Genomic DNA, 15,294 nt, shown 5'->3' on the forward strand with positions numbered 1-15,294 from the left:
TTTTAACATTGCCGTCTATGGCGACAAAAATAACACCTAATAGGCGGCAGGGAGGAGTTAAGGATAAGCACCAAATAGGGGTGTTTTATGGATAGGAATTGCAAGGGGGATTGGGGGCTGAAATAAATCTATATGTGTATGAATAGTTTTAGATCCATCTCAGTGGTCTGGATAGTGGCCATGTTTCCCAACATGTCCTCCAAGGAACACAGACATGGATCTGCCACAGTTATATTTCACAACACTTTAGTCCCTAGACATGTTACTACTAACCGTCCCTCAGAGGAGTTCACAATCTTCTATCCCCTCCCATAATCATAGTCCAATGTCCCAATATACTCAAGGCCAGTTTGGGTGTGGTTGGGAACTAATAATGAACTTATCTGTATATTTGGGGGGATTTTTTGGATGAGGGAGAAACCCCACAGAAACGTACAAAATCTGTGCCGATAGTGTCCTTGTAGGCTGCTTACACACCAAGACGTTACAGGCGCAGGTTAGTGCGCCTGTAACGCTCCCCCAACGCACAGCAATGTAACACAAGTGGGCTGTTCACACAGCCCACGTTGCGTTACATGTAATGCTGCACGTTCGGTGCAAAGTGCAGCATGCTACGGCGTTGGAGCGGCTATAACCGCGTTAGACTGTTTGCACATGCGCAGTGGGGGGCGGAGAGGAGGCGGGGAGAGCCAGCTACAGTAGCCGCGCACATGGCTACTTAATATTCACTGCACTGGCGGCAGCTGATTGGCCGGCAGGACCACGTGATGCGGAGTGTCTCGCTCCGCATCACGTGGTCCCGCTGGCTAATCAGCGCCACTCTGGGAGACATTATAGGAATCGAGCCGCCGAACGCGGCTCACTCTACCGTCGGCTTTTGCAGCACCATACGTTGTGTTAGGTGCACGTTATGCGACCTTAACGTGGCACCTAACACAACGTCTTGGTGTGCAAGAAGCCGTAGCCTACATTTGTGGCCCACATTTAAACATCTATTACACCACCATGTTTACCTTTTAAAGGCTACCCGAAGTGACATGTGACGTTATGGGATAGACATGGATATGTACAGTGCCAAGCACACAAATAACTATGCTGTGTTCCTTTTTTTTTCTTTCTCTGCCTGAAAGAGTTAAATATCAGGTATGTAAGTAGCTGACTCAGTCCTGACAGGAAGTGACTACAGTGTGACCCTCACTGATAAGAAATTCCCTTTTTATCTCTTTCCTGCTCACCGAAGCCATTTTCTGCTACAAAAGTGTTTTATAGTTTGAATTTTTTTATCAGTGAGGATCACACTGTAGTCACTTCCTGTCTGAGTCAGGACTGAGTCAGCCACTTACGTACCTGATATTTAACTCTTTCAGGCAGAGAAAGAAAAAAAAGGAACACAGCATAGTTATTTGTGTGCTAGGCACTGTACATACACATGTCTATCTCATCATGTCACATGTCACTTCGGGTATCCTTAAAATACATTAAAATAGTGGACCTGAACTCATAACTACCTCTCTGCACTAAAAGATATGCAACAGCATGATAACCTTTAAAGAAAAAGATTTCTTTGTTACAGCTGATACAAATCTTGCAATAAATCTGCAGTGTACCTACTTCCTGCTTTCATGGAAGCAGACATGTTGTTAACATCCTGTGTTTACCAAATAGATCTCTGCTGTGGCAGGCAGCTGACACAGCTAAGGGATGATCAAATTACAACTTGTGCTTAGTTATAGATAAGGGGGAAATAGGCTAAACTCTCTAAATACATACAGGGTGCATTTCTATATGTTTTCCTTCTGTCCTGTGCAAGAGTTAAGGTCCACTTTAACCAGTTTGGGACCGGCCGTAGTTAAAACTACGCCACACTTGTAGCTGCCTAAGCTTGATGCGGCAAAGTTTTAAAATGGCAAGAACTGCATAGGTGTTTGACAGCCTAATGAACTAAATTGAGTAAAACAACCAAGCTGAGATTCTCCAGACCTTAAATATGCCCCCTTTATGCCAGGCGATGTCCTCAATGGTGTCACCCAGTGCGGCCGTGTGATCAATATCAAGCGTTGAGACCCCACAAACGATGGGATTCCTGAGGGAGATAACCAATAAACTGTGACGATCAAATGTAAATAGCTGCAGTGGGTTCACACACATCAGATTTTCTGCATAAAGCAGAGTTTTTCAACCTCAAACAAAAATGTATTCAGTTCATGTAAGAATTATATTTTTGCACACCAGAAAGCAGCATTTATCCTTATGAGTATACTCATGAGTGAAATGTCATAAGATTATGCAGCGGTTCTGGATGTAAGCCTGGATTCAGGGGCATAAAGAGATAATGTACATATTCAGTAGTGATGCATTGAGGCAGACCATAGTTGCTCACTTAAATGGAACCTAAACCGACCTGTAGAAAAAGTGTTTCACTTACCTAGGGCTTCTGCCCACGCCATCACTGAAAGATACTCCGGTCCCCGCTGCGCCTCAGTTTCGATTCTGGTGACTAAACCAGTCAATGGCCACTGTGCCTACGCACTCCTCGCACGCGTCCTTGATCGCATTCCCGTCGCTGGGAGCTTCCTGCGCATGCGCAGTATGAGGACATCTCTACAGCTAAGTCACCAGAATCAAAACTGAAGCGTGGCGGGGAACAGGAGGAGCGAGGGCACAGGGCTGCTGCAGGGAGAAGAAGCCCCAGGTAAGTGATACTCTTGTTTTTACAGATTGGTTTAGGTTCCCTTTAGAGCTGAATTATTGGAAATACCTTCTGTTTTAAGAACTACACTGAGCTTTTTAGTAGGAGGGCTTTTCGGTCTCTTTTAGTCCCCTAACCCAGTCCTCAAGGCCCACCAACAGTGCATGGTTTTGTGGAAAGCCACTCAGCTCTGCTGAGACGCTAATTACCTCACCTGTGCATGTTTGTGGTTTCCTGTAAAACATGTAATGTTGCTGGGCCTTGAGGACAGGGTTGGGGAACTCTGCCCTATACTTTCCTAGTAGTTCTGGGTCAACCCGAGCTGCTTGGGTATTCTGCAGCTTTTATTGATAAGATTTTAATTTTACACCAAAAGCCAAGCTTGTTAAAGGGAAGGTCCGAGAAAATGTGTTATTTAAAGAGAACCTGAACTGAAAATAAAAAGTCAAAATAACCATACACAGGTCATACTCACCTCCTGTGTAGTCTACTCCTTAATCTCTTTCTCCTTTCCCGCAATTAAATTCTCCATCCTCCATACTGAATATGGCATTACCCCATAACAGCTTCCTGGTCAGAACACTGTTAAACTGTAATATCGCCTGTTTGAGCCATAGGGAAACATGGACATTACCTTGCACATTCAGTTGTAACTGACAGCTGCTGATATGTAACTGACAGCAACTGGTATATTTCAGTCCTGACAAAATATTGTCAGAACTGGAAGGGATCACTGTAAGAAGAAAATGGTGAGCTTCCGAGAGGAACTGACGGTGAGGTTAGTATGTAATATACATTTGCAGCTACCTCATGTATTTATTTTAAATAATTTTACTCGCTTCAGGTTCCCTTTTTCTGCAGCTTATCTTCGGCCTTCCAGGTCTGTGCTATTCAAATCCCCCACAACTTGTGTGGGAGACACAGGCGCAGTCTATAATTTATTACACTGTGGAACATTGTTGCCTCCAAGTTCGGCGATGTCATATCCGGCCTGCCTCCAGGCTCCTCCCCGCAATACGCAGGTGCTGCCCATAAGCCTGAAGAGTCTCTGCGCCTGTGTGCCACACATACCAGTGCATTTCTAAAGGAAATGCATAGACTAAACTACTTCCGGGTCACCAAGAAATAACGGAGTGATTTACTCCCGAACGGAGGGAGTAAGAGGGAAACCATGAATGCGGTTTGAGTCAGCTGTACAGCCTGCACAGCGGAAGGTAGTTTTTTAATTCATCTTGGATGTATCCTTTAAGGCTCATACATGTCCAACAAAGTGCATGACCAGTGCAGCTAGAGACTATGAGGCTCCATATCAGAATTTTTTTGGGGCCATCAGATTTAGGTACTTTTGAGCAATGCCACCTGCCCCTACCCTATATGAGTTGACTGTGCAGTTTACATTTCCACGCATTCTACACTGCGTTTAGTCCATAGGCTCTGAAACAAAGTCAGAGGGTGAAGAATCAAAAGTGAACACAATAAGTACCACCTCGGCCCCCTCCTCTCCAGGTTGCTATGGTTGCTAAGGCTATTGCTACGCCCCTGTGCACGACCAATACAATGACAAGACCAACACTACGACAAACCATTGACGACTTGTGTTTTCTGGACACCAACCACCTAAATGACCAGCTTATTTAAATACAGGGGTTGAAGAGGTTGAAAGATCGGCACCGGATGCAGCTGGCAGCCTAGGCAGGGTTGTGTGGTACACTTACTGTGCCTCCAGAAAAACAGCAATAGTTGAAACTTCCAAAAAGTGAACAGCTCCGGGCACCAGAAATGTTGCAAAACCACCTCTTTATTTCATCCCCACCCGACAAGACATACAGCAGGGCTAGTCTGACAGCTTTTTCGCAAGCGTGATGCTCGCTTCCTCAGAGAGTCTCTGAGGAAGCGAGCATCACGCTTGCGAAACAGCTGTCAGACTAGCCCTGCTGTATGTCTTGTCGGGTGGGGATGAAATAAAGAGGTGGTTTTGCAACATTTCTGGTGCCCGGTTTTATTTAAATACAGCATGAGCAAGTGGCACAACAAACTGCGCGACATGGCCGCATTCCAAACAAGTGCATTGTTCAAACGATATTGTACACACATGGCCAGCTGCACCATGGCAGCCTAACAGTCATGTGAGTGTGAGTTGATCTGCCAGATGGATCATGCAAACCGCCTGTTATCAGTCGCTCGTCTTGTCATTTGCCACATGAACACACACCAGATTGTCGACCAACACACCAAAATCAAACAACAGGCATGCGGTTTGGTTGAGAACCTTTAATCGCTAGATGCGGCCATTTTTGCAGGTCTATCGACCCTCTGATTTGGTAATTTTATCGAATAGGAGGAGAATTGTTGCCACAACATGTCCGCAGGATCGATGGTTCAATCAATTTCAGGCCGCAATCGGTCAAAAGCAACCATCAGACATGCTGGAAAATTTCAGTAACAAGCACTCAATCAGGTGCCTAGCTTTTAAAAAATGCTGGGCTATGATTGGTGGGTGGTGCAGCCAGGGCCAAATCACTCCTTTTCCTCCCTCTTCCCTTCCTGTGAGGTAACATGAGTTACCTCTATGCACCGTCCCTCTCCTTATGATTTAGTTAGTGGGTTAATACAGCTAGTTGCAGTGAGTTATGGAGCCCCAGGTTGAGTGGAAGACACGCGTTTCGTAATTATTCGTTACTATTCGGGGGGGGTTGATATTGGAGTCCCGGTGCTTTAATTGCTTGTCTTTTTTGTTTTCTTTGGGTGTTTATTATGTATCGCTTACATGGCCGGATTTCTGGCAAGGCCACATAGGCCATGGCCTAGGGCACCAGATAAACAAGGGGCGGCCTGCAGACAGTGGGCATTATTTGCAGGGCATTATTTGCAAGTGTCCAAACAAATGAAAGTGATCAGGATAACTGCACTATTAGTACCAGCTGGCATCTGCCTGTGCTGTGCTACAGGCAGCTGCAGTCCGTTAACCAAACGTTTGTGAACAGTGTGTGACTAGCAAAAAGCCAGACCTTGTCCAATGACATAGCAGCAGCTCCAGGCAGTTACAGAAGGCCGGGTCTCACACACTTGGCGTGGGGGATGAAAGGACCAGGGGCAGCACCAGCAAATAGTACAGAATACAGAAGGCAGCCTCTCACAGTACCCATTTCTTAATTATTGATTGGCCAGCGCTGTTACCCTGGAGACAGCAGTGGGTACAGGACTCACTTTTACGTGTTGCTGACCCCACCCAATGTCCAATTGTGAGCCACTTTTGACTATGTGTGTGTGGTGGAAGGCTCCCACCACGCCCATCACCTGTAGATCGCTTGATTGACCAGTTCCTCCGTGTGACATGATTGATTCACTTCATGTTGCCATGGAGACCTCGGCACTAGCCCCAATAGTGGACACCATCGGCCCAAAATTTTTTGGATTCGTGTGTGTGGAGAGAGGTGGTAGGATACGGTTTCGGTTGGGGCGGCTGGTAATAGTCGGCCTTGGGCGGTAAGAAGTACAAATCCGGCCCTGATCGCTTATGGTGATTGGTTGTTGTTCTTCTTCTCTTGCAGGATTGTCACAGCGGAATCGATCTCTTTGCTGGTGGAGGAGAATACAGTGGGACCAAGGGGGGGATGGGAGTGTAATGTGAGCTCTGGATATCAGATAACAGGTGGGGTGTCCAGGGCTGTTGTTGGTGGTAAACAACATGGAAGTGGAAGGAATTTGAGCTCTTGGAACACTTGGGTGATAGAGATGTCACAAACATCAAATTTCCGTTCGCGAACGTCAAATCCGCACTTCCGGAAAAAGTTTGGATTCGCACGAATCGCGCTAACCTCCATAGACTTCAATGGGCAGGCGAATTTAGAAACATACAGGGACTCTTTCTGGACACAAAAGTGATTTAAAACTTGTTTTAAATGGTCTAACACCTGGATAGGGGCATGCCGGAGAGGGATCCAATATCTGGATTTACATCACAGGAGCCTATAGGCACAGATGGCCTGGCACCCTAGACTTCGCCCTCCATGAACCTACAAACCCCTCTGAACAGCACCGCAAGTGTGCTGGCTGGCCCAGCTGTCACTTCTCCCTTACTTCCCTTGCCCGGTGTAGGTAGCTAGAGCTATTTTAGCTGGTCAGTGGAATGCCAAGACCCAGGTGAGTAACCTCTATTTACACTCTGCTCAGGACTCTGTATAGGGAAGGAGGGAGGGAGCCACTAGGGGAGGAGAGCCGCCTTTCCATCAACAGGCACCTGCAGGGCTGTATTTAGGGTTGGGGCTCCCCTAGGCACCCCAAACCTATGGCGCCCCCCCAGGAGAAAGTTGGCGGCGCGCGAAGCGCGCCGCGGCGAAAAATGGGCGTGGCCACAGAATGCAGTGGGCGTGTCCATAACACAGTGGGTGTGGCCAATTAAAATATCCTAGTAAGAGTGCAGCCCAAAGTCAGTGGGACCATGGTTTCTCCCTGGGTATAAGTAAAGTGACCTTAAAGAGGATCTGTAACATAAAAAGATCCCCTGGGGGGTACTCACCTCGGGTGGGGGAAGCCTCCGGATCCTAATGAGGCTTCCCACGCCGTCCTCCATCCGTCAGGGGTCTCGCTGCAGCCCTCCGTGGAGTCCGGGCAGCGGTGACGTCATTATTTACCTTCCTGGCTCCAGCGCAGGCGCTCTGACGGCTGTCGGCTCCGAACTACACGGAAATACCCGATCGCCGTCGGGTCTGCTCTACTGCGCAGGCGCAAGTTTCCGGCGCCTGCGCAGTAGAGCGGACCCGACTGAGATCGGGTATTTCCGTGTAGTTCGGAACGGAAAGCCTCCACAGCGCCCCCCGCTGGAGCCAGCAAAGGTAAATATTAAACTAACAGTCGGCACAGTCGCCGGCTGTTCGGAGGGCTGCGGAGAGACCCCCGTGGGACAGAGGACGGCGTGGGAAGCCTCATTAGGATCCGGAGGCTTCCCCCACCCGAGGTGAGTACCCCCCAGGGGATCTTTTTAATGTTACAGAGTCTCTTTAAAAAAGCAAGTAGGAAATGTTCCCCCCTCCCCAAACCCCCCCCCCCCCCCACACACACACACACACACACTAGCCAGTGTTCTCTCGCACAAAATAGTGGTAGGTATTAGTGTGAGCTCCCCTGAGAAAAGTCAGTAACATGACTATGTTCTCTGCAAAGTGCTGCAGAAGATGCCAGTGCTATATAAATACATAATAATATGGTAGGACATTAGACTATGGGAGAATTAGATTGTAAGCTCCTCAGAGGATTGTTAGTGACATGACTACGTACTCCGTGAAGTACTGCTAAAGATGTAAGTGCAATATAGTACAGTGGTATGGCAGCATGATGGCGTAGTGGTTAGCACTCTCGCCTTGCAGCGCTGGGTTCCTGGTTCGAATCCTAGCCAGGTCAACATCTGCAAGGAGTTTGTATGTTCTCCCTTTGTCTGTGTGGGTTTCCTTAAGACACTCTGGTTTCCTCCCACATCCCAACAACATACGATACAGATAAGTATAATGTTAATTGGCTTCCCCTAAAAACTGGCCCTAGACTACGATACATACATAGACATATGACTATGGTAGGGATTAGATTGTGAGCCCCTCTGTGGGACAGTTATATGACAAACCAATACATACTCTGTACAGCGCTGCGTAATATGTTGGCGCTATATAAATTAGTATAAGTACAGTAGCCAGGTCTATAGGTGTCCAAATGTAGACATACTATAGGTGTCCCCAGTATAGATATCCAGGTCTATAGGTATCCCCAGTTTAGGTAGTAGTCAGGGGCGTAACTAGAAATCACTGGGCCCCCTTGCGAGAATTTGGATGCCCCCCCATAGGTGCCAAATAATCATAATGGGGCAGCGTTTCACCATAAAATAATCGTAATGTGTGCAGCATTTCAGCAGAGAATAATCACGAGTGCAACATTTCAGCAAAGAATAATCGCAATGTGGGCAACATTTCACCAGAAAATAATCGCAATGTGGGCAACATTTCACCAGAAAATAATCGCAATGTGGGCAACATTTCAGCAAAGAATAATCGCAATGATTGCAACATTTCAGCAAAGAATAATCGCAATGTGGGCAACATTTCACCAGAAAATAATCGCAATGAGTGCAACATTTCAGCAAAGAATAATCGCAATGTGGGCAACATTTCACCAGAAAATAATCGCAATGAGTGCAACATTTCAGAAAAGAATAATCGCAATGTGGGCAACATTTCACCAGAAAATAATCGCAATGTGGGCAACATTTCACCAGAAAATAATCGCAATGAGTGCAACATTTCAGCAGAGAATAATTGCAATGTGGGCAACATTTCACCAGAAAATAATCGCAATGTGGGCAACATTGCACCAGAAAATAATCGCAATGAGTGCAACATTTCAGCAGAGAATAATTGCAATGTGGGCAACATTTCACCAGAAAATAATCGCAATGTGGGCAACATTGCACCAGAAAATAATCGCAATGTGGGCAACATTGCACCAGAAAATAATCGCAATGAGTGCAACATTTCAGCAGAGAATAATTGCAATGTGGGCAACATTTCACCAGAAAATAATCACAATGTGGGCAGCATTTCAGCAGTAAATCACACAGTGGGCAGCATAACACCAGTGGGCTGGCTGAGTACCTGGCTGGGTGAGCGGGTAGTGGGCTGGCTGGGTAGCTGGGTGAGCAAGCAGTGGGCTGGCTGAGTAATTAATTGCAGTATTTGTATAGCGCCTTTCTCCTGTTGGACTCAAAGCACTTGCGAGGCAGCCACTAGAGCGCACTCAGTAGGCAGTAGCAGTGTTAAGGAGACTTGCCCAAGAAACTTCTTACTGAATAGGTGCTGGCTTACTGAACAGGCAGAGCCGAGATTTGAACCAAGGTCTCCTGTGTCAGAGGCAGAGCCCTTAACCATTACACTTTCCAGCCACTGCCTGGCTAAGCGAGCGGGCAGTGGGCTGGGTACCTGGCTGGGCAGCGGGCTGGCTGGGTACTTGGCTGGGCATGCGGGCTGGCTGGGTACCTGGCTGGCCATGCGGGCTGGCTGGGTACCTGGCTGGCCATGCGGGCTGGCTGGGTACCTGGCTGGCCATGCGGGCTGGCTGGGTACCTGGCTGGCCATGCGGGCTGGCTGGGTACCTGGCTGGCCATGCGGGCTGGCTGGGTACCTGGCTGGCCATGCGGGCTGGCTGGGTACCTGGCTGGCCATGCGGGCTGGCTGGGTACCTGGCTGGCCATGCGGGCTGGCTGGGTACCTGGCTGGCCATGCGGGCTGGCTGGGTACCTGGCTGGGCAGCGGGCTGGCTGGGTACCTGGCTGGGCATGCTGGCTGGCTGGGTACCTGGCTGGGCATGCGGGCTGGCTGGGTACCTGGCTGGGCATGCGGGCTGGCTGGGTACCTGGCTGGGCAGCGGGCTGGCTGGGTACCTGGCTGGGCAGCGGGCTGGCTGGGTACCTGGCTGGGCATGCGGGCTGGCTGGGTACCTGGCTGGGCATGCTGGCTGGCTGGGTACCTGGCTGGGCATGCTGGCTGGCTGGGTACCTGGCTGGGCATGCGGGCTGGCTGGGTACCTGGCTGGGCATGCGGGCTGGCTGGGTACCTGGCTGGGCATGCGGGCTGGCTGGGTACCTGGCTGGGCATGCGGGTTGGCTGGGTACCTGGCTGGCCATGCGGGTTGGCTGGGTACCTGGCTGGCCATGCGGGCTGGCTGGGTACCTGGCTGGCCATGCGGGCTGGCTGGGTACCTGGCTGGCCATGCGGGCTGGCTGGGTACCTGGCTGGCCATGCGGGCTGGCTGGGTACCTGGCTGGCCATGCGGGCTGGCTGGGTACCTGGCTGGCCATGCGGGCTGGCTGGGTACCTGGCTGGCCATGCGGGCTGGCTGGGCAGCGTGCTGGCTGGGTACCTGGCTGGGCAGCGGGCTGGCTGGGTACCTGGCTGGGAATGCGGGCTGGCTGGGTACCTGGCTGGGCATGCGGGCTGGCTGGGTACCTGGCTGGGCATGCGGGCTGGCTGGGTACCTGGCTGGCCATGCGGGCTGGCTGGGTACCTGGCTGGCCATGCGGGCTGGCTGGGTACCTGGCTGGCCATGCGGGCTGGCTGGGTACCTGGCTGGCCATGCGGGCTGGCTGGGTACCTGGCTGGCCATGCGGGCTGGCTGGGTACCTGGCTGGCCATGCGGGCTGGCTGGGTACCTGGCTGGCCATGCGGGCTGGCTGGGTACCTGGCTGGCCATGCGGGCTGGCTGGGTACCTGGCTGGCCATGCGGGCTGGCTGGGTACCTGGCTGGCCATGCGGGCTGGCTGGGTACCTGGCTGGCCATGCGGGCTGGCTGGGTACCTGGCTGGCCATGCGGGCTGGCTGGGTACCTGGCTGGCCATGCGGGCTGGCTGGGTACCTGGCTGGCCATGCGGGCTGGCTGGGTACCTGGCTGGCCATGCGGGCTGGCTGGGCAGCGTGCTGGCTGGGTACCTGGCTGGGCAGCGGGCTGGCTGGGTACCTGGCTGGGCATGCTGGCTGGCTGGGTACCTGGCTGGGCATGCTGGCTGGCTGGGTACCTGGCTGGGCATGCTGGCTGGCTGGGTACCTGGCTGGGCATGCTGGCTGGCTGGGTACCTGGCTGGGCATGCTGGCTGGGTACCTGGCTGGGCATGCTGGCTGGGTACCTGGCTGGGCATGCTGGCTGGCTGGGTACCTGGCTGGGCATGCTGGCTGGCTGGGTACCTGGCTGGGAAGCGGGCTGGCTGGGTACCTGGCTGGGCATGCGGGCTGGCTGGGTACCTGGCTGGGCAGCAGGCTGGCTGGGTACCTGGCTGGGCAGCAGGCTGGCTGGGAAGCGGGCTGGCTGGGTACCTGGCTGGGCAGCGGGCTGGCTGGGTACCTGGCTGGGCATGCGGGCTGGCTGGGTACCTGGCTGGGCAGCGGGCTGGCTGGGTACCTGGCTGGGCAGCGGGCTGGCTGGGTACCTGGCTGGGCAGCGGGCTGGCTGGGTACCTGGCTGGGCAGCGGGCTGGCTGGGTACCTGGCTGGGCAGCGGGCTGGCTGGGTACCTGGCTGGGCAGCGGGCTGGCTGGGTACCTGGCTGGGCAGCGGGCTGGCTGGGTACCTGGCTGGGCAGCGGGCTGGCTGGGTACCTGGCTGGGCAGCGGGCTGGCTGGGTACCTGGCTGGGCAGCGGGCTGGCTGGGTACCTGGCTGGGCATGCGGGCTGGCTGGGTACCTGGCTGGGCAGCGGGCTGGCTGGGTACCTGGCTGGGCATGCTGGCTGGCTGGGTACCTGGCTGGGCATGCTGGCTGGGTACCTGGCTGGGCATGCGGGCTGGCTGGGTACCTGGCTGGGCATGCGGGCTGGCTGGGCATGCGGGCTGGCTGGGAAGCGGGCTGGCTGGGTACCTGGCTGGGCAGCAGGCTGGCTGGGTACCTGGCTGGGCATGCGGGCTGGCTGGGTACCTGGCTGGGCAGCGGGCTGGCTGGGTACCTGGCTGGGCAGCGGGCTGGCTGGGTACCTGGCTGGGCATGCGGGCTGGCTGGGTACCTGGCTGGGCAGCGGGCTGGCTGGGTACCTGGCTGGGCATGCTGGCTGGCTGGGTACCTGGCTGGGCATGCTGGCTGGGTACCTGGCTGGGCATGCGGGCTGGCTGGGTACCTGGCTGGGCATGCGGGCTGGCTGGGCATGCGGGCTGGCTGGGAAGCGGGCTGGCTGGGTACCTGGCTGGGCAGCAGGCTGGCTGGGTACCTGGCTGGGCATGCGGGCTGGCTGGGTACCTGGCTGGGCAGCGGGCTGGCTGGGTACCTGGCTGGGCAGCGGGCTGGCTGGGTACCTGGCTGGGCATGCGGGCTGGCTGGGTACCTACCTGGCTGGGCGAGCTGGCTCCTGGCTGGGTAGCTGGGCTGCAGTTGCCAGCGGCGCGTGTCTCCCGGGCTCCTGCCCTCCAGCAGAGTGGCAGCTGTTGGCCAGGCCCAGGACGAGATCCTTAACTCTGCATGCCCCCTCCTGGTCTAGTGACGTCACTAGACCAGGCGGCGGCATGCAGAGTTAAGGATTATGTCCTGGCCGGCCGCAGCCACTCTGCTGGAGGGCGGGGGTGAGCGAGCTCCCCTTATCTGTAAGTGCCCTCTCCGCCGCTCGCCCCCCCAACCCCCCCCCCCCCCCCCCCCCCCCCCGCTCAGCAAAAAAAAAAAAATTTAAAAATTTTTTTTTATGAATAGAAAAAAAAAAATAAATAAAAAAAAAAATAAATGAACTATAGGTGGCCGCCCCCCCCGAGGACCCGCCCATGGCACCGGCCCACGGGTGCCTCTTAGTAGATACGGCCCTGGGCACCTGTAGGCATGTGCCTAGTGCCTTTTGGTAAATTTAGCCCTGTCAATATCACTACAAGTGGGCACAAGTGTTGGTGGTCAGTGCCAGTGGGCTCTGTCTGTGTACTATTAGACAGACACTGAGAATATGCAACAGTTTAAGCACAATACAGTGATAATAACAGATGCCCTGGAGCACTAGTGGTCAAACTGTGCTTGTGTGTTAGGTGGCACACCTGATGGGACAGTGTCTTCCCCTCCTGCTGTACCCTGTGTCCTCCACCTATCGTATTGCAAGCCTGATGGGGCAGTGTCTCCTCCTCCTGCTGTATCCTGTGTTCCCCTCCTATCATATTGTAAGCCTGGGACAGTGTCTTACCCTCCTGCTGTATCCTGTGTTCCCCTCCTATCATATTGTAAGCCTGATGGGACAGTGTCTCCCCCTCCTGCTGCATCCTGTGTTCCCCTCCTATCCAGGGCCGGGCCGAGGCATAGGCTGGAGAGGCTCCAGCCTCGGGGCGCAGTGTAGGAGGGGGCGCACAATTCATTCAGCTGTCATTCCTAATTGTGTTTGAAGCACAAAGAAATAAGAAAAGGGGATACATAGCAGTGACTGCAAGCCAGATAACTAGATATTAAGGTGTTGGGAAGGTTGTGGGCCCTGTGGCACCTCTTAGTGTAATATCAATCAGTGTGTGACGGTTGGGGTGGGAGGGATGGAGGGGCGCACTTTGGTGTCTCAGCCTTGGGTGCTGAAGGACCTTGTCCCGCCTCTGCTCCTATCCTCTATAATAAAACCTGTGTCCCTGCGTCCTCTTTTGTCCCTGTGTCCCTGCTTCCAGACCTGACAGTTTGCTGTCTGTAAACCTCATTGCACTGTGGAAAATAACTTTTTTCCAACTGCCAAGCAAGCAAGCAAGCTCTCCCTGAGTGCATATACTTCAGACAGTGGTGGAGGAAGGGCAAGCAGGACGTGTCTGTATGCGGGTTGCGCGGGGAGGTAGCGGCTGTAGCCCAGCACCCGTTTTTTAACTGGTAGGCCTTTTTATTCTTCATACTATAAGCCCAATAGGACAGTGTCTTCGCCTCCTGGCTCCTGCTGTATCCTGTGTTCCCCTCCTATCATATTGTAAACCTGATGGGATAGTCTTATTTCCCTTTTGCGCATATCTTGTTTCACTTTTGTGATTTACAGCCCTCATGTATTGTACAATGCTGAGTGATAGGTTGGGACTTTTATAAAACATAATAAAATACTCAGTTACAACCTGGGATCCAATCATTTAAAAAGCCAGCAGTACAGAAAAAGATTCCTGGATGGGTGATTTGGTTGCTACAATTATCCCCATTCATTATTTTCAAGCTGTATTGTACATACCTGATAATATTTGTGCAATCAAATTCTCCGCCCCTTCCGACCTCCAGCAATACCAGATCCACCTGTGAGACAGAATCGGGCCAACGTTACACCAGAATAAACAATACAGGGGCAGGAAGACTTACCATCCTTATAGCTACAAACCTTCTCTTGGAGGAAGACACGGAACGCCATGATGTTCAGGAAACGGAAAAAGTTAGGCATGGAATCTTCCTGAGACAGTTAAGAAACATACGTTAAAGGAGAACTCTAGGACATAGTGTATAAAAGTACCCCCAGCTATATCATTTAAAGCGGAATATAACCCTGCATTTCAACTTTGCTCTAAAACATTATTTACAGTATATTATATGCAACCAGCATTTTTTTTTTACTAGACCAGCATTGGAAGGGTTACACAGGGCTTAAGGCCTCGTTCACATCATTTAGCGCAGATGGATGTGCGATCGGAACGCAACGCGTCCGATCGCACGCCATCTGCGCTACTATGTGCTGCGCTGCAGATCCCATTCATTGTAATGAATGGGATCTGCGCTGCGATTCCCAAAAATGCATGCAGCACGTGATAGCGCAATCGCGCTGCCACACAGCGCATATGATGGGAACGGTAGAAGGGCTGTCTATGCCCTTCTACCGTTCTTGCGCGTCGCACACTATACGCGCTGCCAAAATGCGCACGGCAGCGTGTATAGTCTGAACGAGGCCTTAAAGTTCCTGGAGATTTCTGCAGACGCATGGGGAAGCTGAAATAGATACATTTTGTTTACATAAATGTATCTAAGTGTTGAATGTGACTCACTCTCTCTCACTGAGATGGAGCTTGGAGGACAGCCAAAGAGTGTGTAACATTTATCAATAGATACATTCAACTAAATAGAATGTATCTATCTGAACTTCTGCATATCTCTCCACGGAACTTTAAACCGCTGT

General features: G+C 52.2%; 1 protein-coding gene across 6 annotated transcripts in view; it reads right to left on the reverse strand.

Moving 5' to 3' along the window:
• The window catches only part of LOC137527734 (folylpolyglutamate synthase, mitochondrial-like), a 110,077-nt gene that overhangs the window by 30,688 nt on the left and 64,095 nt on the right, over nt 1-15,294 (reverse strand). For all 6 annotated transcript variants that reach the window (XM_068248563.1, XM_068248559.1, XM_068248560.1 and 3 more), the window contains 3 exons: nt 14,509-14,577; nt 14,365-14,426; nt 1,981-2,083 (listed from right to left, as the gene is read on the reverse strand). In XM_068248563.1, the coding sequence (XP_068104664.1) occupies nt 1,981-2,083; nt 14,365-14,426; nt 14,509-14,577 (234 nt within the window). The remainder of the gene's footprint in view (nt 1-1,980; nt 2,084-14,364; nt 14,427-14,508; nt 14,578-15,294) is intronic.

This window comes from Hyperolius riggenbachi, chromosome 8 (assembly GCF_040937935.1).
Source record: "Hyperolius riggenbachi isolate aHypRig1 chromosome 8, aHypRig1.pri, whole genome shotgun sequence".
NCBI lineage: Eukaryota > Metazoa > Chordata > Amphibia > Anura > Hyperoliidae > Hyperolius > Hyperolius riggenbachi.